The sequence below is a fragment of the Mustela putorius genome, unplaced genomic scaffold (genome assembly GCF_011764305.1).
Source record: "Mustela putorius furo isolate JIRA1106 unplaced genomic scaffold, ASM1176430v1.1 tig00000139_pilon_pilon_pilon, whole genome shotgun sequence".
NCBI classification, from domain to species: Eukaryota; Metazoa; Chordata; class Mammalia; order Carnivora; family Mustelidae; genus Mustela; species Mustela putorius.
The window spans coordinates 6,688,890-6,716,633 of record NW_025421293.1 but is presented as its reverse complement, the minus strand read 5'-3'; the positions used below and the strand labels follow the sequence as shown (position 1 = coordinate 6,716,633).

The 27,744-nt window shown below is 50.5% G+C and overlaps 1 protein-coding gene across 2 annotated transcripts in view; it reads left to right on the top strand.

Annotated features, from left to right (window-relative positions):
• Nucleotides 1–14,437, top strand: part of YWHAG (tyrosine 3-monooxygenase/tryptophan 5-monooxygenase activation protein gamma) — a 30,849-nt gene extending 16,412 nt beyond the window's left edge. The window contains exons 2-3 of one of the 2 annotated variants that reach the window (XM_013061034.2): nt 10,996–11,661; nt 12,619–14,437. In XM_013061034.2, the coding sequence (XP_012916488.1) occupies nt 10,996–11,652 (657 nt within the window). In that variant the 3' untranslated portion in view covers nt 11,653–11,661; nt 12,619–14,437. Of the gene's footprint in view, nt 1–10,995 lie in introns of both variants that reach the window. The other variant, XM_004761626.3, reaches the window with a different exon arrangement.
• The last annotated feature ends 13,307 nt before the right edge of the window (nt 14,438–27,744 follow it).

The following is a 27,744-nucleotide window of genomic DNA, read 5'->3' as shown; positions in this document are numbered from 1 at the left end:
TATTTGGAAGGTCAAAAGAGGAATTAAAATTTGGTAAAGGACCCGTTTCTGATGTGACAAAAGTGGCTTAGAAAAATATGGAATGGATGGATTCTTAATTAGCATGATAAAGCTTTTTTTTTTTTAAGATTGTATTTATTTGTGAGAGAGAATATGAGAGGGGGAAGGGTCAAAGGGAGAAGCAGACTCCCTGCTGAGCAGGAGCCTGATGCAGGACTCCATCCTGGGACTCCAGGATCAGGACCTGAGCTGAAGGCAGTCGCTTAACCAACCGAGCCACCCGGGTGCCCAAGCTTTTATTTTTTAAAAGACTTTTCTTTATTAGAGAGAGAGAGAGAGGGAGAGAGAGAGGGAGAGCGTGCACACACATACACAGGCAAGGGGTAGAGAGAGAAGCAGGCTCCCTGCTGAGCAGGCAGCCCAACTCAGGGCTGGATCACCAGGACCCCGGGTCACGATCCAAGCCAAAAGCAGATGCTGGATGACTGAGCCATCCAGGCGCCCCTAGAGAAGTCTTTTTTTTTTTTTTTTTTAAGATTTTATTTATTTATTTGACAGGCAGAGATCACAAGTTGGCAGAGAGGGAGAAGCAGGCTCCCCGCTGAGCAGAGAGCCTGACGCAGGGGCTTGATCCCAGGACCCCAAGATCATGACCTGAGCCGAAGGCAGAGGCCCAACCCGCTGAGCCACCCAGGCACCCCTAGGAGAAGTCTTTTCAACCCAGAGTCAGTATTTAAGAAATAAACGCTGGAAGTATTCCGTTAGATTCAAAACAAAACGGTGCCTGTGATCAACATTAGTAACATTGCCCATGTGTGTGCGTGACGTGTAAGGACAGGTACAGGGAGTAGAACCACGGGAAAGCAAGTGATGCTTGGGAGCCCTGAGATTATGGAGAAGGGAATCAACTGAGAAGATCTATGAATTAGTAATTGGTTTAATAAAACAGGACTGGGGGCGCCTGGGTGGCTCAGTGGGTTAAGCCGCTGCCTTCGGCTCAGGTCATGATCTCAGAGTCCTGGGATCGAGTCCCGCATTGGGCTCTCTGCTCAGCGGAGAGCCTGCTTCTCTCTCTCTCTGCCTGCCTCTCCATCTACTTGTGATTTCTCTCTGTCAAATAAATAAATAAAATCTTAAAATAAATAAATAAATTAAAAAAACAGGACTGAAATCTTTAGTATATATTCTATATCCTGGCCCTGATCTGTATAAAGATACTGTGAAAGATTTTTATACAACAAAAATAAGTGAAAAACGATATTCTTGGGGTGAGGTAGTGAGCACATTCTCTTTCTCAACAGATGTGGGTCTGAGTTAATTATTTATATCAGTAAACTTGTTTATATAAAACTACTGCCTTTGGGGGTGCCTGGGTGCCTCAGTGGGTGGCACCTCTGCCTTCGGCTCCCGTCATGATCCCAGGGTCCTGGGATCAAGGCCGCATTGGGCTCTCTGCTCAGCAGAGAGCCTGCTTCTTTCTCTCTCTGCCTGTCTCTCTGACTACTTGTGATCTCTCTTTCTGTCAAAATAATAGAATCTTTAAAAAAAAAAAGTACTTACTATCTTTGGGCTTTTCTTTTTTACTTGGTTCTCAAAATTGGCTTTAAACTTTTAATTGTAGATAAAATATCAGGGTGAATTATGGAGTGGGTTTGTTTGAATTGGTACTGTAACAGGTCAAAAACAGTCTTCTCAATCTTGACTGCTTCCCAGCCACTCTGTTTTCAGACCTTTCTAGAAATACTGAGAAGACACAGATACTTTTTGAATGGCTATCTAAGAATTCTACAGTATGGATGTGGCGTAATCTTAATTACTTTTTTTTATATGATTAAAAAAAATTTATTTTATTTATTTGACAGAGAGAGCGCACAAGCAGGGGGAGCAGGAGAGGGAGAAGCTCAGCCTGGAGCCCAATGTGGGGCTCATTCCCAGGACCCTCACATCAGGACCTGAGCTGAAGGCATATGCTTAACCACCCAGGCACCCCTAATGAGTTTCTTTCTTTCCTTTTCTTTTCTTTTTTTAGGATTTTATTTATTTATTTATTTAACAGAGATTACAAGCAGGGGGAGAGAGAGAGAGAGAAGCAGGCTCCCTGCTGAGCAGAGATCCTGAAATGGGGCTCCATCCCAGGACCCTGAGATCATGATCTGAGCTGAAGGCAGAGGCTTAACCCACTGAGCCACCCAGGCCCCCCGACCATTGAGTTTCTTATTAAAGACCATTTAGGTGGTTCCAGGCTTTCCCTGTTAGCAGTAATATTGTTAATCAGTTTCTAGAAAGGAAATTGCAAAGGGGTGCCTGACTGGCTCAGTCTGAGCAGTGTGTGACTCTTGATCTTAGGATTGTGAGTTCAAGCTCCACGTTGGGTTTAGAGCTTCCTTTAAAAAACGGGGGAAGGGTGGGGATTGCAGAGTCAGAAGGTTGTTGAATATGTGTAATGTTGTTAGTCCTTTCCAGATTGCCCTGCATAAAGGGTGTACCAGTTAGAGTTTCGCACCGCGGATGAGCGTGCTGTTGGTGCACAGCATCACCTTCACAGCGAGTCATTGCCGGTCTGACGGGAGACGAGCGAGCATTCAGAGTGGATGCGACTGGGTGCTCCGCTGGGTTTCCCTGTTCTTTAACTGCCTATTCCTTTTACTCCTTTTCCTATTACCTCTTGGTCCAGAACTCTTTTTGGAGGCCTGTGTATTAGAGAAGTTAGCCCTTTCCCTGTGTTGGTTACGGTTATACTCTCAGAGACACAGGATGGGAGAAAGAACGCAGGCTTGGAAGCTGGAGGCTTGGAAGGTGGAGGGCCCGCGTTTGTGTCCCATCTCTGCAGTGCGTTCGTGGTGTGACTGGGGGGAACTCGCCTTTCGTTTGTCTGCATCCCGCCGCTGAGTAAGTGTGATGTCCACCTCGTAGAGAAGTTGTGGAACAAATACAGGGCTTCGTGACTATCCAGAGAGCCTGGGTGTTTCGCCAGCTCATCTGTCATGTGAGACCTTGAACTTGGCCCTGTTGAATATGAAGTTACAGGACTCCTAGGATGCTCTTCTTCCTGAAATGTTTCCCTTCTGCACAGTTTTTATCTAGGGTGGTTGCTGCTGGGTGGTGGTGGCTTTTTTTAAAAAAATATTTTACTTATTTGACAGAGCGAGTGCGCATGACTGAGTGGAGAGCACAAGCTGGGAAGTGGGGAGAGGGGCTGGGGGGCAGAAGCGGACTCCCCACTGAACAGGGAGCCCAACATGGGGCTCTGTCCCAGGACCCCAGGATCTAATGTTGTCCTTTCTGTTTTTAAAGATGTTATTTATTTGAGGGATGCCTGGTTGGCTCAGTTCATTAAGAGGTTGTCTTCAGCTCGGTTGTGATCCCAGGGTCCTGGGATTGAGTTCGCATCAGGCTCTCTGGCAGGGAGCCTGCTTCTCCCTCTCACTCTGCCTGCTGCTCCCTTGCTTGTACTCGCTCTCTTTAGCAATGAATAAATAAAATCTTTTTTAAAAAAAGATAGATTGAGAGAGCGCACAAGCCAGGGGGAGAGGGAGAAACATTCTCCCTGCTGAGCAGGAAGCCCCATGGTGGGCCTCATTTCTGGGACCCTGGGACCACAGCCTGAGCTGAAGACAGATGCTTATACCGATTGAGCCACCGGGTGCCCCTCATGGTGTCATTTTCTTTTCTTTCTTCTTCTTCTTCTTCTTTTTTTTAAAAAATATTTTTATTTATTTATTTGACAAAGAGAGATCACAAGTAGGCAGAGAGGCAGGCAGAGAGAGAGGAGGAAGCAGGCTCCCCGCTGAGCAGGGAGCCCGATGTGGGTCTCGATCCCAGGACCCTGGGAACATGACCTGAGCCGAAGGCAGAGGCTTTAACCCACTGAGCCACCCAGGTGCCCAGTGGTGTCATTTTCTAGTTAAAATTTCCTCTAAACTTTGCAGACAGAGTGCTACCCTGAGAATAAAGTGAGTAAGTTTGTGTTTCCTTCTCAAGGAGCAGCACCTTGAAGGCTATCTCACTACGTTTTCAGTCCTCAGAGAGTGGTGGTGTATGACCCGTGCTAGATTCTCAACAGATGCCGATGAGTTATCTCCTGAGTGGCTGTTCTGTAATTTTTCTTGTCATCGGACCTTACGGCACACATTATATCAACTTTTTGAGAATGAATGTTTTGGGGGTCCTCAAGACTCAACCTCCTCGACCTCAAGCCATAGTCAATGATGTGCTAGGACTAAGGGTGTAGTTGTACTTAGGGCTGTGATTTATTACCGTGAAAGGATACAGAGCTAAACCAGCAAAGGAAAAAAGATAGCAATAAACCAGGTGCAGGCGGCTGTGTGTGTGAAATGGTGCCGGCCAGGGAGGGTCATAAGAGATTTAGTGCCCGAGGGTTCTGCTGGGGCTGGTCACAGAGGTACTGTCTGCCCAGCACATCCCAGTATTCAAGACTCGTGGAAGGAAAACAGGTGTTTACCATAAACCACATTGTTTACGCAAACAGTTGAGGGGCAGGGAGCCATTCTTATCTGGGAATGGTGGGAAGCCTTCCAAAATTCAAGTTTCCAGATGCCAGCCAAGGGTCCACTTTGCAAGCAGACCTTTCTAAAGTTAGCATTCTCAAGCCTGTTGTGTTAATTCTTCTGCACAGACCATCATTCAAGTTTAAGGTATTTTACTCAGGCAAGACATAGCTTCAGAGGATTGAAAATTTCTATAGTTACTTAGTAGTCCTTTCTAGAATACATGATTACCTGTATATTCAGACACGAAAGTGTCACATTTGTTTCCAGTGGTTTAGTCCTCTGCACAGTGTATAGGTACTTGTGTCCATAACATGGACACTGGTGCCCGTCCTGCACCTTGTCATCTTACTTTCTCTGTTTTTGTTCGTATACAGCAATCACTGCATTTATCTTTTTCATGTCCTCTTAGCACCTCTGGGTGATTAGTACTCCAAATACTCCAAACTTAGGGGCACAAAAGAATGCAAGATGGGGCCAAATGTTCTACCTAGTGTCTGCTAGCCCCCCCCTTTTAAGAGTAGTTTCAGGTTCACAGTGAAATTGAATGGAAAGCAGAGTTCCCGTACACTCTGCCCACGGGCCTCCTCCCCATGCACAGGATCGCCCGCTATCAGCATCTCGGTGGTTTGTTACAGTGAGTGGCCTGAGACCTACAGTGACACATCATTATCAGCCCGTCCATGGTTTTTACTTTAGGGTTCACTTGTGGTATACATTCTGTGGATTTTGACCAGTGTGTAATGACATGTATCCAACATCAGAGTATCACACGAAATAGTTTCACCACCCTAAAAATCCCTTTTATCTTATTTTTTAATTAAATATTTTAATTTATTTATTTGACAGAGAGAGCACAAGTAGGCAGAGGAAGAGGAAGAAGCAGGCTCTCCGTTAAGCAGGGAGCCCGATGTAGGGCTCTATCCCAGGACCCCCAGGATCATGACCTGAGCTGAAGGCAGCCACTTAACCAACTGAGTCACCAGGCGCCCCCTATCTTATTTTTTGGATGTGAACCCAATTGTTTGTAGAGACTTTCAGCTTTCTTAAATCAGTGTGTCTTATGTTCACCACTCTAACTCCTAAAGATTTTTTTTATTTAGTAGAGCAGAGAGAGTGTGCATGGGGCTGGGGGTGGTGTGGGGTAGAGGGAGAGGGGGAAGCAGGCTCACCTCTGAGTAGGGAGCCCGAAGCCGAGCTGGGTCCCAGGACCTGAGCCAAAGGTAGAGGCTTAACCAGCTGAGCCACTCAGGCGCTCCTTATTTTGTAGCTTCTGCAAAAGCTTTTGCAAGGTAGAAATAGGTTTTAAATAAACTAAGCCCGATGCAAGTTTTTTCTTATTTAAGAAGATTACATGTAATGAAGTTGCATTTACTACCATTTACGTTTCTTGATAAGTTGAGGAAATCGTAGAAGACTGGGTGCTCTAAATGTTGGGGTCAGAAAGTCATCTAAACAGCTTTCCAAGTTTCTTAGGGGGTTGCTAATTTTCCGTTGAAGTCTCTGCATCAACTCTTAGGGGAGAACAGTTGGTGCTAATTAGTATCTGATTCCTTAGCAGGGGATTTGGGGAGTTCCAGATTGTAAACTGTCTGACTCTGTCTGAGAATAACAGACTTTTGGGGTCTTTTTACTCATCTGTTTATCTTTAACTCACTAAAAGAAATCTGAACTTTGGGTAGTATCCTAGGCCTCGAGAAGAGAGAAACCTTAATTTTGTTTTTAAGCTGAATATGTGACATGCCAGAGGATACAGACTTTCTACATTTTACAACAGCGGTGACAGTGTTTTTTAGGGAACATATTTACAAGTGTTGCATTCTTAGAAATAATTCAGTGACTATTTGGAAAAATAATTACCTCCCTTCCCAGATGATACGTATCTCTCATCTTCCCACATTGAATTCTCATTCTGTCTTGGTTAAGTCTTTTCTTGGACACTATGAACATAAGTTTTTTCCTTTTAAAAAGTTATTTTTTGACTATATTTAAAAATTTTATTCATTTGAAAGAGAAGAGCACAAGCGAGGCAGATTCCCCACGGAGCTGCAAGCCTGATCTGGGGTTCCATCTCAGCTCTTGGGGAGATCATGACCTGAGCCTCACAGAAACCCCATCTTTTAACTTTTAAAACTAGTGTGGTTGGGATCTCTCTTTCTTTCTTTCTTTTTTTTTTTTTTTTTTTAAGATTTTATTTATTTGCGGGGTGCCTGGGTGGCTCAGTGGGTTAAAGCCTCTGCCTTCGGCTCAGGGCTTCCCCCACCCCCTCTCTCTGCCTGCCTCTCTGCCTACTTGTGATTTCTAGCTGTCAAATAAATAAATAAATCTTTGAAAAAAAAAAAAGATTTTATTTATTTGACAGAGATCACAAGTAGACGGAGAGGGGGAAGCAGGCTTCCCCCTGAGCAGAGAGCCCTGGGCAGAACTCGATCCCAGGACCCTGGGATCATGACCTGAGCCAAAGGCAGAGGCTTCAACCCGTTGAGCCACCCAGACGCCCAGGATCTCTATTTCAATGTAAAAATCACAGATTCATTGTCACACAAGTTCTTTAGATCTTAGATTTTTTTTGAAATTCAGATTTAAGGTTTTTAGAGAAACTTTGAGCGGACTTTTTTTTTTTTAAGAAAAGATTTTATTTATTTATTTGACAGACACAGATCACAAGTAGGCAGAGAGTCAGGCAGAGAGAGAGGAGGAAGCAGGCTCCCTGCTGAGCAGAGAACCCTACGTGGGGCTGGATCCCAGGACTCTGGGATCATGACCGGAGCCAAGGCAGAGGCTTTAATCCACTGAGCCACCCAGGCGCCCAAGAAACTTTGAGCGGACTTTAAGAGTTAAAGGTTTTTCCCTCTAACTTAGTTTTTCAGTGGCAGAGAACATCTGAGTATGTTCCAAATGTGGTTGAGTTTACTAGATCTAAAGGTGACACTGCCACTTCCTAATCTCCACGTTTCTCCTGGTCTCAGGCAGTTGTGCAGACTTTATAGAAGCACACACGGTGCTGCCTTTGGACTCTGCAGCCCTAACTTCATTTGCAGCAGGAGGAGACCCAGCAGTATAGGGTACTGGTGAGGTCATGTGAGCTTTAAATAGTCGCTGGCTCTGGAAATAAGGACAGCATGATTTAGGGGAAAGGCTAGAACTCAATGGCCTTAGGCGTTCTGGCTTCTCTTTGCATTGGAGACCGTGATCCGGTTGCAATAGTGGCGGCGATCCGGTTGCAATAGTGGCGGCGGGCCTACGGCCGGAGTCCTGTGGTATGTGCCTGAGGCTTACAAAGGCCTCAGCTTGTTTGAAAGCCAGTGGGGGGAGTGTTTTCAGGCTATATGACACTAAAGTTTATGGAAAGGAAGTGATGTAAGCTAAGGAAATTTCAACTTAGAAAACAGGATGAAACGGAGACGAGATACTTGATACAGGGATATAAGCTGGCAGATGGTTATGTAAGAAGTTTAGAGGCTGCTTATGCTGAGAATTAAGATGGAAAATTATCCAAGGTATTCTCCAAAGTAATTGCTCATGTCTCTGTCACTTTACTAGGTCAAGAGCACTTTATCGTTTATCTAATGCACTCTTTACACTAACTTTATGGAAAAGGCAGAAATCTAAGTTTTACAGAGAGGAAAATTGAGGCCTAGAGATGAAATGTTTGTCCTCAAGGTCACTTAGTACGGTGGGATTGGTGGGACTGGGAAAACGGGAGTCCCGGGTTAGCTGAAGAGTGATCTGTGGGTTGAGCAGAGGGTCCCCAAAGCTCTCTATAATATGTAAAGAATTGGATGTGGGAGGGGAAAAAAAGAATTGAATGTAAGACGGTATGAGCTGCTTTATTCCAGAGAAGTGGCGTCTCCGCAGGGAATGGGGTTGGGGGTCATAGAACGGAAAGCACTGTCCTGGTTTCCTTCTGCTCTCTAGTCCAGTAGTACAGAAACCTTGTCTTCCCAACTCTACCGTCACAAGAGAGCCATGTCTGGTAGAGGTCTTGTTCTTCAGTATAATGGGAGAATCAAAAATGCATAGTAAAAGGGTAACATAAGAGAAGCTGCTAATCGGTATGAGAAATTTTTTTTTTTAAAGATTTTATTTATTTGACAGAGATCACAAGTAGGCAGGTGCTGGGCTGGGGGTGGGGAAGCAGGCTTCCCCACTGAGCAGAGAGCCCGAAGTGGGGCTCAATCCCAGGACCCTGGGGTCATGACTGGAGCCGAAGGCAGTGGCTCAGTGGGTTAAGTGTCTTGCCTTTGGCTCAGGTCATTATCCCAGGGTCCTGGAATTGAGCCCCATATCGGGGCTTCCTGCTCAGTGTGGCAGCTGCTTTGCCCTCTGCCCCTCCCCCCACTTGTGAACTTTTGTTCTCTCTCTCAAATAAATAAAATCTCTTTTTTTTTTAAAAGATTTTATTTATTCATTTGACAGACAGAGATCACAAGTAGGCAGAGAGAGAGGAGGAAGCAGGCTCCCCGCTGAGCAGAGAGCCCGATGCGGGGCTCGATCCCAGGACCCTGGAATCATGACCTGAGCCGAAGGCAGAGGCTTTAACCCACTGAGCCACCCAGGCACCCCTAAATAAAATCTCTTAAAAAAATATTTGAGTATATATCATTTGCTAGATATTTTGGGAATTAGCAAACTTGATTAATTCTTTCAAAGAATGAATTGCTGGCGCGTCTGGGTGGCTCAGGGGGTTAGGCCTCTGCCTTTGGCTCCAGTCATGGTCTCAGGGTCCTGGGTTCCATCCCCATGTAGGACTCTCTGCTCAGCGGGAAGCCTGCTTCCTCCTCTCTGCCTGCCTCTCCACCTACTTGTGATCTCTTCTCTCTCTCTCTCTCTGCCAAATAAATAAATAAAATCTTTAAAAAAAAAAAAGGATAACTTGCTTGCAGTAAACTAATAAGTATGATGTGGTTTGTGTTCTGATTTAATTATCTCTTGAGAGATAATATTTAATTTACACAACCAGTTGCGCTAAGCATAACCTTCCGTACCTCTCGGTTTATGAAAGTGCCATACATACTAAATGTGAATGATTCACATGTAGAGAAGTCTCTTGGTATCCCAGTGCCCCCAAAATAATTTTGGTATTTCATTTTGGATTCTGTCTCCCCGCCTGCCCCCCTCCAACACCTGTAATTAATACAAATGTAATGTAGATGCTGCGGTTGGTGCACACCCAGATCAGCGAGGGTTCAAGAGAGTGGCCAGTCTTAACGGTGTGGAAGGAAAGATGGGGAAGAATCCTGGAGGACGTGAAGATTAGCTGTTAACTTGCTTCTTGACACTTGTCCACGTCTCCCGGGCCGGGGGAGCAGAACAAAGGGCAGAAGTATGACGTTTTTGTTGCACTTAACAATGCTGTGACTGGATCCACAGGTAGGAGAGGACAGGCGAGAGAAGTATCTAGTCTTTCTGAAATAGCAAATGGCCTGGGATTCTTGGTGTTGTGGCTTAGCCACTGACGTAGTACCCCAGTGTAGACACAACAGCCAGACAAATAAAAATCTCTTGTCCGATTAGGAATAAAAAACGAGAGAGCTCTGTCCTTCTTGTAAAAAGTTTCTGTTTTACGTGGTAGACCGTGGTATATGGCTCTGATACGACAGGCATGAGGGGACATAAGGGAATGCGGTGTGATGGACTCAGTTTAATTTTTTTGTTACAGGCAGTTGTTTGGAAATGTAAAAATGCAGAGCATTGGCGTGTTGTTGCTCTAGTTTCCTCTGGGTGATTAATTGTTGGGGTGATAAAGATCGGAACTTAGAAGTGCCCATATTGAAAAAAGCATTAATTTCTCTTGGCCCCTCCAGCTTAGAAGTACCTTGCTTGCCTCTCCTCTTTTGTATGGCTCATAGCGTACAGCGTGCGACAAGTGTGTCCTCGTAGGTGCTGACACTTCTGTGTTCAGACTCAGTCCCGTGCCCCCATGTGACTTCCCTTCCTGAGATGTGTGGTTCATACGCTCTTAACCCAAGAGCAGAAAAGCCGCCTCGTTTCCCAGAAGGCACCTTGAACTTGACTTCAGAATATTCTCACTGAAAAGGGATGGAACTGAGCAGACAGGACATGGTTAGAAGGAAAGTGTCTGTCTGATTGCCTAAAAAACTGTTGAGGTACGTAATAGCCATCTGTGCTTCAAATCCCCAGGATTGGCATGTATGTAACGTTCCAGGAGAGAATTACTAACCGTATCCGATTGAGATCAAAATCTGGTTTGTTGTCCGAGAGCTCAACCTGATGGATCTTCAATGAAACAGCTTTTCTAGGGAGGAAACGGGTTCGGGCACCACTGCTGCGGCTGCAGTGTTTGCCTTCTTTGTCGTTCGCTCTGCCTCTGTCCCCCTGTGCGCACCTGCATGGTCTCGCCGTTCTTCCTGTCCATCGCTTGAGTCACCTGGAGAATCTGTTAGTGTTTAGTCGCGTAAAGATGAGATCAACCCAAGGGACATCCTCTGGACGCTAACTACTCTTCATTCTCTCCTTCTCTTAGGTGACAGAGCTGAACGAGCCACTGTCCAACGAAGAGAGAAACCTCCTGTCCGTGGCCTACAAGAATGTAGTCGGGGCACGCCGTTCTTCCTGGAGGGTCATCAGCAGCATTGAGCAGAAGACCTCCGCCGATGGCAACGAGAAGAAGATAGAGATGGTCCGTGCTTACCGTGAGAAGATCGAGAAGGAGCTGGAGGCGGTATGTCAGGATGTGCTGAGCCTGCTGGATAACTACCTGATCAAGAATTGCAGCGAGACCCAGTACGAGAGCAAAGTGTTTTACCTGAAGATGAAAGGGGACTATTACCGCTACCTGGCCGAAGTCGCCACCGGAGAGAAGAGGGCGACCGTCGTGGAGTCCTCTGAGAAGGCCTATAGCGAAGCGCACGAGATCAGCAAGGAGCACATGCAGCCCACTCACCCCATTAGATTAGGCCTGGCTCTTAACTACTCCGTTTTCTACTACGAGATCCAGAACGCCCCGGAGCAAGCCTGCCACTTGGCCAAGACCGCCTTTGATGACGCCATCGCCGAGCTCGACACTCTGAACGAGGACTCCTACAAGGACTCCACTCTCATCATGCAGCTCCTCCGCGACAACCTCACGCTCTGGACAAGCGATCAGCAAGACGACGACGGCGGCGAAGGCAACAATTAAGGCCCCCAGGTGGACTGGCAGCGCCCGCTGATGCTACTACTGCAGTCTTTATTTTTTCCCATGAGCTGGGGGTCGGGTGGGGGAGGGAAAGGGAGGGATGACCTTCCTAGGGAGAAGCCCACGACCTGTCCTGTCTTTGATTGCCTCTTTGACATTTTTGCCAAAATACCACTAGTGGAAAGTCAGGCTAGCTGTGCTCGTATTGGAATAGCAGCCTCACACTGGCGTCTGGACTGTTCTGTAGATGGAATGCAGGCGGAGCTGTCTGTCTTTAATCTAACTTATTGCTAGAGAATAGGGTTTTAAGACGAAAAGAAAACTGAAACGGGATTGGCCCTCATTCAGTGAGTTCTGTGGTTCCAGTAAGGATTTGTATGTACATACGCTCTTGTCTTACGTTTTGGGTACTCTTGTCTCATCTGTTCTAGCTGTGCGTTTCTTTTCAGGGTGTACTCGACCAGCCATGGACTAGTGTAAATCCCGAACGGACAGACTTGGAACATAAGGCGTGTTTATCCTTATGGTTTAGGCCTGGCCAGTTTCCCGAGTCTCGGATTAGCTGACAGTATTAACACTAAATTGCAGTTTACAGTATTTCTACATGACAGCCATACGTAACATCAAGCCATTGATTGTGTATTTTCCTTTGCTAGTTTACTTTGGCTTTACATCCGTAGTCAGCCTTATCCAGGTTGGGTTTTGCTGTTCGCTGTCTCCCAGGCCACAAGGCTTGCCTGAGGGGAATCGCAGCTCCTTTTAGGTTTTGGTTATTAGGTGCTTGGCTGGTGGCTGTGGGATTTGTACCCTTCTTCCTCTTAACTCAAATCCACTGCAAAAATGATGAATCACTTTAATAGAAACGTTTAAACACCACAAAAATAGAGAAAATTCAGGTCTGTATGTCATTGATTGTGTTGATATTTTCAGAGAACTCCTGATTTTTAAGCTGCCATGCTCCTTCCTCAGGGATCACGCTGCCATCACTCTGGAGTGTTCCCGCTGGACCTTTTGCTGGTGGCTCTCGGGACGGTGGAGACGCCGTTGAGCTGGAGAAGCTGGGCAGTCATCTTGAGGAAGGTTGTGGTGCAGTGTGTGGAAATTCAGGTGCTAGAAGCTTACTGGTAGAAAAACCCAAAAGGAAGGGAAGAGCTCTTCTGTTCATAAGCACGCTGTCCGATTTCGGGAGCCTCGTAAGCATGTCCGTTTTTCCTCCCCGAAAACACTCCTTCCCTAAGCAGTTGCTGTAGGAAAACGAACTAAAGGCATTATCAGATAATAAATCACTCCTATTTGACCAAGACTTTTTCTACATTTTTTTTTTCTTTTTAATGAAAGCATCAAAGCGAGAGAGTCCTTTCTCTCTTGTACAGTTGACACATGCTCTGGAATCGAAGGAAACTACGTTGCTGTTTCCACAAATTTGTTCTCAGTTTAGCCTTAGGTCCTTCATTCTTATTTTGGAAAAATCTGTCTGAAAAACGTGACCTGTTGAGTGTGTGTTCAGCCTTTTTTTTATAAGACCAGAAGCGGTGTGAACTCCCGAGATACGGAGGTAGTAACGCCAGACTCGCTTGGTTTGTTGCTGTGGTTTAGTCAAGGAGAGGTATGAGGAATAATTGAGGAAACACTGACCATTGCTTTTTGCAGTTTACCAAAATCGGACTTAAGAGTTGGGAAATGAGTATGTGTGACAGGATCCAGGTGACCGTGAGGACGAGAACAGTGATGCCCTGTAGCATGGCACAGTCTACCCAGCGTGACTTTCCTTAGAAGGTTCCCTCCATACGCTAGAGCAAAAGTCCCAATTAACTGAACCCTAGCAGAACTAGAAGAGAGCTGTACAGCTTTTGTGCCATCACCGGGGCCCTAAAGTCAATGCCATGGATGGGAAATGATGGGGGGTTGGGGGGGAGGGGTAGGTGGGGCTTTCCTTAACTTATCTTCATGTCCAGTGAGCAGTGTTTTGTCCTTCCTTGTAGCCTTTGGAAATGATTTACTGGAATTACAAAACCTATTTTTTTCTTTTGAATTTCAGCTTTGGCTCTGGCTGCTTTTTAGAATAATGCAAGATACCAGTTATACCTGAGGGCTAAAAATGAAGAGGGAACGGGAGACTTGATATTTAAGCAGCTTGAATGGTTTCTTTTCTTTTCTTTATTTTTAAAGAAATGCACTTGCCTCTGATACTGTCTCTCCAGTGAAATGATTACTCCTCCATTACTCTATTGATACAATATTGTGCATGCTAGTGTTGTATTTCTATACAGTAGCTTGAAATTTATTAACTTATACTGTAGGTGTTATGTATTCCTATGACAAAAAAAAATTAAGTCTTCAAATTTTTTAAAGTTTTTTTAATTTAATTTTTCCTTTGGGGGTACAGTTTGCTCTACCAAATAGTGATCGTAACAAATTGATCTGTTTTGGATGTTGCTATAGTGACATGCAGTTATATATTTTGTTTTTAAGGGGGGGGGAGCAAAAGAAACACCAGTGTTAGCTTAATCTTAATGTCTGGTGTTTGTCATGGTGAAATTATAACTATTAATTACAGTGTAGGAGAACAATGACTATGTTCTCTGAACGAGCCTTTGTGCTTTTTGTCATGTTATGCAGTGAACTATTTTTAAGGTCTAATCAGTGATGATTTTTCCAACTCCGTGTTTCTCTAAGGAATTATTTCACACACGGACCATTCTTAGCAGTTTTCCTCAGTGATGGAATATCCTGAATGTGAGTCAGTATGTAGCTGTCGTACATTGAGCAAATAAACTTACAGATCTGATGTCAGTGCCACTTAGTTTTATTTAAATGACTTTAATTGCCCTTTGCTTCCCGAGGGTTGGTGGGACTGGGGGCAGGGGACATCCCTGTCTTGGAAAGTACCTAGAACTGGGGGGGTCAGACCCGGGTTTGCTGACCTTGAAAAATCATTGCACCTTCTGGGCCAGTGTTTCTCCTGCAGAATGAGTACGTGCAGGTAGATCTCAAAAGGCCTATCCAGGGGTGTGATCTGTGAGAAGCACAGACCTGAGTTTGAGTTATGGCTCCTGTCAGTCTTGGGCAAATTCTGAAACTTCTGAGCTTTGGGGTGTAGGTCTAAATGGAAACCGGGTCATGTGCCTGGTTCAGTCTCCCAGGGAGGCGCCCGGTATTGTTGGAGATCTCATTAAGTCTTAGCTGAGGTGGTGCTCTGCGTTGAAAATGTTCATAAATAAATGGTCTTGGGTCTAGTGCCTCAGCTGGTGAGGCCTGAGCTCTCAGGAGCGTTGCTGTTGCTGGTGGCAGCTGTCAGAGTGCGCCCACCGCATGAATCACGTCCCTGGGTGTGGGGGTGTTCTGCCTCGATCATTGTGGGGAGGGATATTTATCTATAGGGAGGAAAAATGCCAAGGTGAAGGCTTTCTTCTGTCACCTTGGGTGTGCTCCAGCAAAGGGGTGGGGGTATTTGAAAGAGGGTGGCTTTTTAATTTTGGGGTAATGAGAATTCACATTGTAGGAATAATGATTTGTGCAAACCAAGTTTTTGCCGCGTACTGGATGATTTCACCTGTTTTGGCTCCTTTGTTACTCACAACCACCCCGAGTGCCATCATGGGCACAGCTGCGGGTAGAGAAGTGGTAGATGTGCCTAAGTTCCTACGATGTCAGAGCCCTAGTCCTGGGCCTTCCTGAGCCTTGCCTACAGGCTGCTTCTCTTCAGCCAGGAGACTAAAAAACTGAGTGGCAGCCACCATTCAGCACGCGGTGACAGCTCATTCAGTGTGGGAGTTATTGAGGGTAGAGAGATGATCAGACGACATCTTCCCAACGGGACAGTACACAGGCGGGCAACACCAGGGCGGTCCCATCACTGGCTCAGCAAAGCTCAGCAGGAAGAAGGGTGGCTTCTGGAAGTTCGCTGCCGTTAACACTCTTGTTTCCACCTTATCTTCCCATTTTTTATGAGTGTCTGGAAATTGACAGAAGATCAGAAATTGCCCAGAATACTTCCACGTACACTTAAATTTGTCCTAGGACAAAATGCTCTGTTGGTGCATTTCTATCCAGTTGGAATAGTTCCCCTTCACGCAGTGGTTCTTAAACTTTACAGGACCCCTTTACAAACTCTTTAAGAGCTTTTGCCTACGGGGGAGGATGGGGTGTATCAAAAACCAGAAATTAAAAATACTCATTTGTTTAAAAATAATAGAAACCCATTACATGTTGCGATAAGTAACCGTTTTGGGGTGCCTGGGTGGCTCAGTATGTTAAACGTCCCAATTCTGGATTTCGGCTCAGGGCTGTGAGCCCCGCATCGGGCTCCACAGTGGGCGTGGAGCCTGCTTACAATTCTCTCTCCCTCTGCCCCTCCCCAAAAAGGAAAGAGGAGCATTGTTTTACAGTACTTCTGATCTCCTGCTAGAGGTTAGCTGGACTCGGTGTACCCGCATTTGCCCTCCATCCATTATGTTTTTTGAGCTGAACTATTTGGAAAGAAAAAAAAACCCTGACATCACAATGATAAGTAGTCGGACACGGGTGGCCCCAAAGAGTTCAAGTTCTAATTCAGAAACTGCACAGTGCCCCATGTACAGTACCGGTGATTGTGGGTCTCCTTAGCGTACTCCAGAACATAAAGCGAACTGGTAGCGGGAAGCAGTTAAACGGTGGGTGACGGGAGCAGAGCAGAGTATAGGAGCAGAATTCCCCATTCCAAGAACGTGAGGGTGGGGTGGAAGGGCTGTCCACTGAGGTTCAGTGGCGAGGGCTTTCCATGTAGCAAATCAGTTGCTGTTTGATGCCAGTAGTTTCCCTCCACTCTATTTATGTGTAATGACCACATGCATTGGCCTCTCTGCTGGTCAGCTGAGACTGCCTGTTGACTCCCACAGGCTGATCTAAGTAGCTAAGAATGGCAGCTACCGCCTCTGGGGTGTACAGTTGTCAAAGCAAGCGTGGAGAAGCGTGGAGAAGCTGGGTAACGCTTCTCTGGTTCGAGGAGTGACATTAAGTGGTAACCCAGCCTAATCAGAACATTGAAATGTGGTCCACCAGCTTGCCAAGTAGCCTGCTGGTTTGAATTTTCCAGTTCTGATACGAATCAGGATAAACGGTTGACTCTGAATGGCCACGAGCTCTAATTAACCAGATACCCGTGGTTGGTAGGGGTTGGGCCGAGAGTCGTTAGTACCAGGTCAGCTTTTTTGGTATCTCATGTTCATGCTTTCTCCACATGTGCCAAGACAAATGGGTTAAGATTGCCCAATATAAGTACTACTGTAAGATGGCATTCAGTTGATCCCCTGGTGGAGAGGAAAGTCAGGAATTTGGGGACCGTGAAAGGATGTTTTTGGTTTATATTTCAGTAGGTAGTGCAGAGACGAATGAGAAATCCGGAAGTGCAGTCTAAAACGGGTTTTTGTACTGCCTTCAAGCTAAGAATGTTTTCCACACTTTGAAAGGGTTGCGAAGGGAAAGAAAGAGCAAAGGGACAGTATCTTCCCCCACGGAACTTAGAAGTATTTGCCATCTGGCCAGTAGTGGGGCGACCCCTGGTTTGTGGGTAATTCATTCTCCCATACCTGTTTCTAGCCGCCCACCTCCCCTTCTCAAAGGTAACAACTCTTCTCTGTTCTTTATCTGGCTCAGTTGGAGAGAGCAGACTAGACTGGCTTTGAGGTGGATTTCTGCTGCTTTTGAGCAATAAGTGACCTTTGGTCCATAAAAGGTTTTGCCTTGTGAGTCTAAACATGGTTAATTGAAATTGGGTGATCCTGGGAAAGTACTTCTCGAATTAGATTTAACCCTGTTTAAAGCATAGCGAGGTGGTGGTGGGTGGGGGGCATTTCACCCCCAACAGTCTATTTTGAGAAACTTCAAACAGAAAAGCTGAAAAGAATGATGCAGTGATAACCAAATAATGACTTTTTCAAGAAACCAGGCATCTGTAAGCCATGCCCTTTTTAAAACTTTTTTAAAGAGTTTATTTTTAGGTAATCTCTACACCCAATGTGGGACTCGAATTTACAACTCCGGGATCAGGAGTGCCCACTCTACCAACAGCTGCAAGAGGTGGTCTTAGAGAATGTTCCACATTCTGGGTTTTCCAGTTGTTTTCCTCCTGTGTTACTTAATTGGTTCCCATCTTTGTTTTGTCTTGGGTGAGACTCACTCTCCCCTTCCATCCAGTCTTTTCAGTGGTGTATGTGGAGTTGAGTTTGAATTGAAAGGGAGTCTGCTGGTGTGTACCGGGAACCAGGTGATCTTAAGGAGTAGTAAGCACCTGAGCCCATGAGGACTAAGCTGAAGGACAGGCTAGAGGGAGTGCCTGCCACCCATGGGAACCATAGGTTTTCTGAGTCTTCTTACCTAGGATGTTTTGCCTCCTTACAACTCTCTCCTGCACCCCCCCCCCACCCCCATGGATGAAGTGTTAGGTGCCCTGTCATCACTTGATTTAAAAAAAAAAAAAATTTAAAGATTTATTTATTTGGCAGAGAGCCAGATGCGGGGCTCAATCCCAGGACCCTGAGATCATAACCTGGGCTGAAGGCAGAGGCTTAACCCACTTAACCCAGGCACCCCTCAAGTTGTCTTAACACAATCTTGGTGTTAGCTGCTGCTTCCTACAGTGACGGACGTTTCCCCTACTTAATTAACTCTTAGGGACCAAAAGAGTAATCAAACCCTTCTTTTTCACTTAGCCTGAAGCTAGATTTTAGGAATGGGGTTTCGATGGCTGGTGGGTTCCTTAAAGCCTGGTGGAAAATTCATTTTGGGTTCTATTGAGTTTGTTATCAAAGCCTTCTGAAAGTCCTTGCCTCCCCAGATAGGGAGGTATAATGTCATTATGGTTTACAGATGTTTTTGCCTTCTCCATTAGGAACCTGCTCAGTTTTGTTTTAAGATTTTACTTATTTATTTGAGAGAGGGAGACACAGTGAGAGGGAACAGAAGTAGGGAGAGCAGGAGAGGGAGAAGCAGGCTCCCATCAAGCAGGGAGCCCTATATGGGGCTCGATCTTAGGACCCTGGGATCATGACCTGAGCCGATCGATGGCAGAGGCTTAACCACCGAGCCACCCAGGAGCCCCAAACCTCAGTTTTAAAAACCTATCTTTTGGGGAGCATTGTGGGCCCTCGAAGATGAATTCTAAGTTGCAGAGGATTGCGTAGTGGGCAGACTAGGAGTGAAACCCATTTTCTTGCCCTAAATGAGGAGACTGGCTTAGAAATAGAGACAAGATAAATTTCAGGAATCATGGCTAGGTAACCGATATAAAGGATAAGCAGTTTATGGATGACGATTGCACACATTTTTAGGCGAGTCCCTTTCCACGTGATCTCCCCAAATTCTGTCCAAAATCAAGCAGCTGCTGCATCCGTCTTCTGAGCGAAAGGGGCAGTAATAATTGGTCCCCGCAGTCTATTAGGTAGGACTTAAGGTTCCTTTGCCTAGTGGTGACAGGGCCAAAATGAACCTGGACAGCAGAACCCCAAACGCCTTTGTCCATCCCTCACGACTCGCCCTCCTCCCCCAAATGCACCAGCGACGACTGGTCAGGCCACTCCTGTACCATTACCGGGGGTACCAGCCGGTTTGCTGGGCGCTGGAGCTGGGAGTAAGGGGGGGTCCTCCATCCACCTGGGCACGGCCCCGCCTAGGCACTGCCCTCCCCCCACCCCGGCTCCCGCCCCGCGTTTCCTCCAGGTTCTGCTTCCTGCCAGCCTCTGGGCAGCCTCGGTGCCAGCACACGTGGGACACCCGTGCACGGGCTTCTCTCGGGTCACTTCCCATCCCAAACACCTGGGCCCTGCCCGCCTCGGTTCGGCGCAGGCACATGAGCGAGCCGCCCGGCCCTACGCGGGCGCGCGCACCCCGCAGGTGCTCGCCCCCACGCTCCCGCCACGGGACTACGGACAAGCCCGCGCCCTGAAGAACGCGCGGCCCTCACAAGCCGGGGTCGCGAAGGTTCCAGGACGGGCCAGGCACCCGGATGGGAGCTGGGCGGGACACGGCCCGCCTTCCAATCTCGGACAGTGGCGAGAACCAATCACAGGCCAGCCTGTCCCGCTCTTCCAATGGTCGGCCTGTTGCTAGCCCTGCGCCGGGATCTGCCTGCGCAGGCGCGCAGGCCCGATTCACGCCCACCGCGGGGCTTGGTCCTCCCTTTCCGCCCTGCCTCAGACCGCCTCCGCTCTCCTCGGGCGCAGTTGTCCCCCTGAGGAGCCTGGTCCGGGCGCTGGCGGTGTTATCACGCCGTGCAGGCGGTTGGCCACGTCCCTGGGCGCCCGCTTTCCCTCCGAACCAGTGCCTGCCCCTCCGTTTCCGAACAGCCGGCGGAACCGCAACCGCCCTGAGGAGGAAGCCGGGGCTCAGTGCAGCCTCCACCCTAACAGCAGTCGAAGGGGCTCAGGGAGGGAGGCGACTTGGGTCTGTCACACGGAGGCCCCATGGCCCCGTAAGCTGGCGTCAGGAAGCGCTGAAGCCGCCCCGGCCTCTTCCTGGCATTCCAGGCGTCGCCTGCCTCACGGCCCCGTCCTCCTGAGGGAGGGAGGGCTGGTTTCACCCCCACCCCCCAAAGGCCCTCTGTCCCCCCTCACCGCTCCCAACTTGGTCCCAGCTTGGAACGGGCGGTGGCAGCCCAGGGCCGGCCCCAGAATCGGACGGCAGGAATGGTAGGGAGCGCGTGCGCTCCACACAGAACTAGGACACCCTGAGGCCCTGGGGTCTGGGCGTTGGGGGGTTGGGGGGTAGGGGGGGCGAGGGGAGACGGGCAGGTCAGCTCCTGCTTACGGAGGTGACATTTCCGTCCCTCAGCCACGTCTGTCGTGTTCCAAATGAAAGGGCTGTGTGGCAGGGTCTGAACTCGCGCCCTGCCGCGTCCCCGTGGTGTGGTGTGGTGTGGTGTGGCCTTTCAGCGTCTCCCAGCTTCCGGATCTGTCAAGTGGGGATAATGCGGTCGACCTCATAAAAATGCCTGCCGTGGACCCGGTGTTTAGCGTGTGGTCTCGGCTCTGGTTCAGACTTCCCTTGTATTAGGAATCCAATCAGCTTCACTTTGCAGAGGAAAAAAACCAAGACTTAGTAACTTGCCCGAGGTCCCACAGTTAGTAAGCGACCCAATGAGGACTAGATTTTATTTATTTATTTGACAGATCACAAGTAGGCAGAGGTGGGGGGGCGGGGGACGTTGGAGCAGGATTTGGGGCTCGATCCCAGCACCCTGCGATCATGACCTGAGCCGAAGGCAGAGGCTCAACCCGCTGAGCCCCCCAGACGCCCCCACCCGATGAGGGGATGAGGATTTGAACACCCCCCCCCCCCCCCGCAGTTTTGACCACTAGCAGAAAGCATAACCACAAGCCTCTGCTGCCTCTCAGTGGCATGGGGTTGCTGCGAGGGTTTCAGACGCAGAGGAGTGATTGGCAGCTAGCAGGTGCCCAGTACATGCCAGTTGTGACCAGTAACAGAAACAGCGGTGAACACCTATGCAGCGGACACCTATGCAGCGGGGCCCAGAGCAGGGGGGGGCTCTGGCTTCAGGCCAGGGGCAGGGGTGGCGGCGGCTGCGGCGGCGGAGGGAGTGAGCTGGGTACTCACAGATGGGATCTTCTGGGAGGCTTGAGGGTTCTCAGAGAGTGAGCCCCAGAACAAAGAACAGGGCCAAAGTTACGGCAGGTGTGGGGCGGCGGAGGGGGTCCGTGGTTTCCAAAAACCGGGTCTCCTGCCCCGTTTCTGCCTGGGGCCTGGCAAGACCTAGAACCTGGGCAGAGGTGGCTGAAGGTTCTGGGGTAGGCAGTGTTAGATGTCTGAGTGTCTCTGGGAGGGCACCAGGGGGCAGTCATTTACTGTTCTGTCTGGGCCTGGGGGAGGAGAGGGGAAGATGGGGGCCTGCCAGCCCCAGGGGGTCCTGCAGGGGTCAGTGGGGGGGGGGGCTGCCTTGGCACAGCTCCATCCCCTTTGCAGGTGGGGCCTAGGCTAGGCTTCCTTTCTCCTCCTCCAGAACCTCCCCGAAGGAGGGCCTTGGACCGCGGGGACAACCGTGGGGACACTCCCAGGGTTCAAGCCTTTCAATCTAGAAAGGAATCTTCAGGATCTTTAGCAGGCCCACGGAGGGGACTAGAAAAGGAGAGCTCACCCCCGCCCCCACCCCCGCCCCCAGGGCCCAGAAGAGAAGTGGGGGTGGTTTTCAGTGGGGGAGGGAGGCCTCGACCCGTGGAGGGTGGAGGGCGGTGGGCTTGCTGAAGTGAGAAAGTTCAGTGATGGCGGGGGGTTGGAGGGTCAGTGAAAATGGGAGAACCCTGAGGTGCCCGGGTGGCTCAGTCGGTTGAGGTTGAGCGTCTGACTCTTGGTTTCCGTTCAGGTCCTAATTTCACGGGTGGTGGGATCCAGTCCCGTGTTGGGCTCTGTGCTCAGCGCAGAGTCTGCGTGGGTTCCTTTTCCCTCGGCCCTCCCTCCTCGCTCTCTCAAATAAATAAAATCTTTAAAATAAAAGAAAGGAAAATGGGAGAACTCTGAGAAAGGGGAGGCTTGGGGGTGAAGGGTCAGTGACCTCTCTCTGGTCATTCATTCACCTAAACAGGTCCTCAGTTGTGCTGCCAGCCTGAGCACACAGACTCAGCAGCCATCATGGAGGGACTTTCAGAGACACTCTCAATGGAGGTGGGAGGTGGGCAGCAGAATGATTTGAGAAGGAAAGGGTTACCCAGACCTGCCCTGGGGTCAAGGCCTAGACCGAAGGCCTTCCCCATGCCAGGCCCTTGTTGGCCTTGCAGAGAGCGGTCCTTACATCCTCGGACACCCATGGGACTCTGGCCTTCCTGGCATTGTTAGGAGACCCTGGGCAGCTGCCAGACTTCATGATTCTCCCTTAATTCCTGTCCTGCAGAGGGTGACAACACAGACAGCCAAGGTCGGAGAGGGGCCTCAGAGGTCATCCAGACCCCAAAATGGAAACAGCCCAGAGCAGGGTGGACCCCAGACCATACCTCCACCAAAGGCAGAGCTGGCCTCAGCCCAGTGCTTTTTCCTGAACACAGCTGCTTCTGCCACCTCAGTCTGTTCTTTAATCCAAGCCTTTCTGGAAGGTTCTGCCCTGCTCAGCCTAGGGGAGGGAGTGGGGGTAGACTTTCTTCCTCCGAAGCAGCCCCTGGACCACTGGTGCCACATCTTGATTTCAACCACTGCCACCGTAGTATGGACAGAGCGGTGTGCCAGGCTGGTATGTGCGCTAGGTTAGAAGGAAAGAGGGGGTCATTACACTGCCGAGACCCCTCGCAGGGCTGATGGATTTTCCCCAGGGTCCCCAGACATGACCTTTTCTCAGGAGCCCTGGCCGGGCACTTGACTTTCCCTTGCCCTCAGTCTGCCCCTCAGAAGAGATGGAGGGGCCTGGCTGGCCGGCCGGGGGGGCGGGGGGGGGCGGCCGTTCTGCCCTCCGTGCTCCTACATGGAACGATCCAGCACTTCTGTTACTGATCTGGAGCTGTTCCTTCTTCACCAGGCCTGGGATTCCTGACTTTTTCATGCCGCCAGTTCTCCCACCACAAGGCGTGGTGGGCAGAGCTGTCTCCTAAGAAGCCCATGAGAACATGGCCCATCCTTGGGATAGACAGTGAGGCGCACACCGTGAGGGCCATAGGCCTCATGGAAGATGTGGGGAGGATCCAGAGCCCTTAGCTAAGAGGATTGTGGTGGGGACGGAGACTGTTCCCACTCGTGTGTGGGTCTCCCCCCTACCATGGAACCCCTGCTTCTCAGTGCTGGCAGTGAGTGGACAGACTGTGGCGGTGGACACTCTGTGCAGTGGTGGCCAGACTACATATTTTGGGGTGGGGGGCACACGCTTGGCTTCTTCCATATTCCCTGGGGCCACTGTCCTGTTCCTGGGAGGGCAGCATGAGGGTGGGGCTTAGCCCCCGTTTCACTGGGTCAGAGCTGCCAGGCCCTGTGGCTAAGACCAACCTAGGCTTGTCCTCGCCTGTGCAGTTTCCTCCCTACTTTGGTCCTGAGCTGGCAGCTCATGGCTGCTATGCAAGTCTGGGCCAGAGGCCAAGCCCGGAGCTCAAGGTTTGTCCCAAATCCCTGGGTCCCGCTGTGTGCATGGGGGGGGGGGGAGTGTGTGCAAGGGGGGAGGTGTGGGGGAATCCAGGGTAAAGCAAGCAGATAGGACCCTCACTAGCCTGATCCTTGCTCTGTCTTCGGCTCTACCGGGGGAGCGCTTGGTGGCTGCCAGCAGACCAGGGGGTCTGGGGTGTCTGTGGGCCCCATGGCCAGTCCCTGGGCAGGGCTCCAGTCCTGCCTGACCCTCCTCTCCTTTCTCTGCTTCGTTGCCCCTGCCTCCATCACAAAGGTGCCCTGACCACGTCCTTTGGACCCAGCACTCGGGGCCTCTGCAGCCACTGTCCGGGCAGCTTTTGCTTCCCACCCCACCCTCTCCGTGGGGCAGTCTGTGCCTGGCAAACCCTGGGTTGATTCTGTAGCGGGGAAGATGATGCTACTGGGAAACAATTCACTTCCCCAGCAGCAGAGGCGTGGGGTCCGCCCGACCTGGCAGAGACGGAGGTCAGCAAGCCCTGGGCAGGGAGCCATGAGAGTCCAGGGCTCAGGGCCTCAGCAGATCCCTTTCCTCCGCCGTCCCCTGCACCCCCGCATCCCAGTCTGTGACCCCACACCGCAGAGCCTGCTGCTGCTACATGCTGACACCCGGTCCCCTTTCCTCCTCCTGCCCACTACACCTCAGAAACACACTGGCCCCTGCCTCTTGACTGGTTCCTCCTACCACTCTCCTGTAAGATCTGGACCCTTGTCTCTGAAGCGGGGATGCTTGAACCTGCACTTCTGTGGCCTTCAGCGCCCCTCCCCCACAGACAGGCCCCACCCACCACCCTCACCGGCCCACTTCCTCTCCTTCTCCAGCCTGACTGTTCCAGGCTGTCAGCCCTGGCCTATGTGATTGCCACTTGCCTGTCCAAAGTCACTTCTGGAAATCCCTTTTTCCTATTCCGCGAAGACCCCAAAGGATGTCACGCCCCTTTGCTCTTGGCATAATGCTGCTGGTCACTGAGCTGTTTCCTCCATTTGGCCCCTTGAGCAGGGACTTGGACGGACTGGCTGCATGCCGGGCCCAGAGGAAGTGCCAACAGGGAGGGCAGATTTCACAACTGGGAGGGAGAAAGAGAAGGAGAGACCTAGGGAGGGGCCTGGGACTGAGGATGGCTTGTGCACTGCACAGATCCTTAGGGAAGCTGCAGCTGGTGAGGGGTGATCGGGAGCCACAGGGACTTGAGGCCTCAGTCATCAGCCCGGAGCACAGAGCATTGCCCCTCAGACACCCCTCAGCTGAGCAGAGGGACCCAAATGCTAGCATTCACTGAGTCAATGTCAACGTCTTGAGTTTGCAGACTTGAAGGTCATCAGAGGCCTTTCTGTAGGACCCAGTGAAAATCAGGGAAAGGCCTGGAGAAGCTTGGATCTGTTCCTGCCCCACAGCAGCAGCACAGGGACTCACAGGTGCCCCCATGCCCAGGGGAGACCCAGCGGACCAGCCCGGGTGCCAGCCTGTCCCAGGGGAGACCCGCAGACCTCAGCCAGCCAGCCCTGTTCACTCTGCCCAGAAGCGCTGCCCCGGAGCCCACATCTGAGTGGAGCACCGGGCGTATGGCTGGCCCAGCCTGACTCCCCTCCTGTCTCTGCCCCCGCGGTGTCCCAGGCAGGCTACGGTTCCCATCTCCTACTTTAGTTTCCCATGGAAACTGGGCTCTGTTATCTTTGCAGGGACCGAATTCCTCCCCTCCCACCTGCCCTGTGCCCAGCTGTGTCCCAAATAATGGCCTCGGCCCCCAAGACCTCAAAGCTGTTGTCCTTGGACTCACTCCTATAATAGCCCCAACTCTTACCTGCCCCAGGCCATGGCCCTGGACTCCGGGTCTGAGGCCCCTGCCTGGCAGCTCCCACCAGGTCATTTGCTGCCTGACCCCGTTGAGAAGCCCTGGGACCCCAGACTCAGCTGCATCCCTGTCCTCTTCCTGTGGCCCTACCAAGCCTCTTTCAGCACTTCAGGCTTGCCATGGGGAACACTTCAACCCCCACCCCTGCCCTTCATCTCCAGCCTTGCTGTGGGAGCTAACCTGCCCTCCCCTACCCGTGGCCACACCGATGTGCCCCCGTCCCTCCGGGACCAGCGGTGTCGACCCCCCGCAAGTCTCTTCACCTCTCCGAGGCTCTCTGTGCCCAGGTGCTCGGCAGGACTAACCCCACCCCTTCTCGGAGTTGATACAAGGGTTACCTTGTCAGGCTTGGCACCCGCTTTCCCACACTTCCAGGGCGCTGGCAGAGGACCTGGCAGCCTTGCTCTCGCTCTCCCTGACGAGACTGACAGGTCAGGAGGAGGCAGTCACAGCCCTGCAGGCCGGGGCCTTCGTGTTGCCAGTCAGAAGGGAGCTGGCGTGCAGAGCAAGGGTGAGCCCTGGACAGGCTGATTCAGTCGTGACCACAGGAATGTGGACGTGTCCAGGAGACACCTGAGATGTGGCTTGTCTGTTGGCAGGGAGAAGGATGGCAGATTTAGGAGACTGCAGCTCGGGCAGTGAATGGTGGTGGGGTGGCATAGACCAGGCAGTGCCCTGGCCAACAGGCCCAGACCCGTGCCACCAGCTGTTCATGTGTCTGCTTCCCTGGCTGGCCTCCCTCCAGGCCCGGTAAGGCCTCCGAGGCCTGGGACCTGCTTTGGCTTCCTGCCTGCTCCAGATTGTGCTATCCCAACAGGGTACCGGCACCAGGGAGTGGAAATTAAGAAGCCGGGCAGTGGCGAGGGTAGTGAGTGCGTGTGCGTGCTCCTGGCCCTTCCCTGCAGGGTGCTGTTGCTCTCAGAGACCCTGGGAAAGTAGGGCTGTGGGTTTAGAAAAGAATGTCACAGTGTCTTGCCACACCTTCAGGCTCTGTGACCTTCGTAGGTGGGGATGGTGTGGGATCTCTCAAGTTCCTGGGGGACCTGAGACTGGACTTCAAAACCTCTACCTGGGGGCGCCTGGGTAGCTCAGTGGGTTAAAGCCTCTGCTTTCGGCTCAGGTCATGGTCTCAGGGTCTTGGGATCGAGCCCCACATCGGGCTCTCTGCTCAGCGGGGAGCCTGCTTCCTCCTCTCTCTCTGCCTCTCTGCCTACTTGTGATCTGTCAAATAAATAAATAAATAAATAATCTTTAAAAAAAAAAAAACCTCTACCTGCTCTATCCCTCCCCCAGGTTCCCCCAAACCCTTCTAGGGCCAGGTGAGAGGGTAGTGGGTAGGATGAAGGCAAAGCAGAGGACCCAGGCCGGTGTGACCCTCCCTACCTGGGCTAGTCTTCCCTGTCAGGGTCTTTGCTTCTCTTCCACCAAAACCTTGGCCACATGGCCCTCACTCTCTGCCGAGTGCCCTTGACCCAAGAGCCCAGGCCTCATCCTACATGCACAGGCATCAGGGGATAAAACCTTTGGCAAGGCAACCTCCTCTCAGAAAGAAAGTCAGCTGGAGGGGCGCCTGGGTGGCTTAGTGGGTTAAAGCCTCTGCCTTCAGGTCAAGGTCTCAGGGTCCTGGGATCGAGCCCCGCATCGGGCTCTCTGCTCAGCAGGGAGCCTGCTTCCCTCTCTCTCTCTGCCTGCCTCTCTGCCTTCTTGTGATCTCTCTCTGTCAAATAAATAAAATCTTAAAAAAAAAAATAGAAAGTCAGCTGGAGTACCACACCTCCCATGCCTTCTCCGAGGTCCTGCCCCTCTCTGGAACAGCAAAGTCTCAATGAAGTAAAAGCAAGAGACTCTAGCTCCTAAGAAGCTCCCCTCCTGGGGCCCTGCTCTGTCCCCCTGCACCTGACTCCAGCCTAGGTGTCCCTGAGTGCTCAAGGCTGGACCAGTTGCCTCTCCTGGTTTCTCCCATCGCTGCTGGTTCCGATCATTACTTCTCTCTTACTGGACTCAGGGCTGGAGAACTGGGGTACGCCCGTGCTGTAACCCACTGTACCCACAGGACCACGGGGCTTGGCACACAGCAGGCCCTCTGCAAATGTGATCCGTGTATGAGCCAGCAAGTGGCACCAACCCCCGGGCCTCGACACAGAATCGGAGGCAGTAG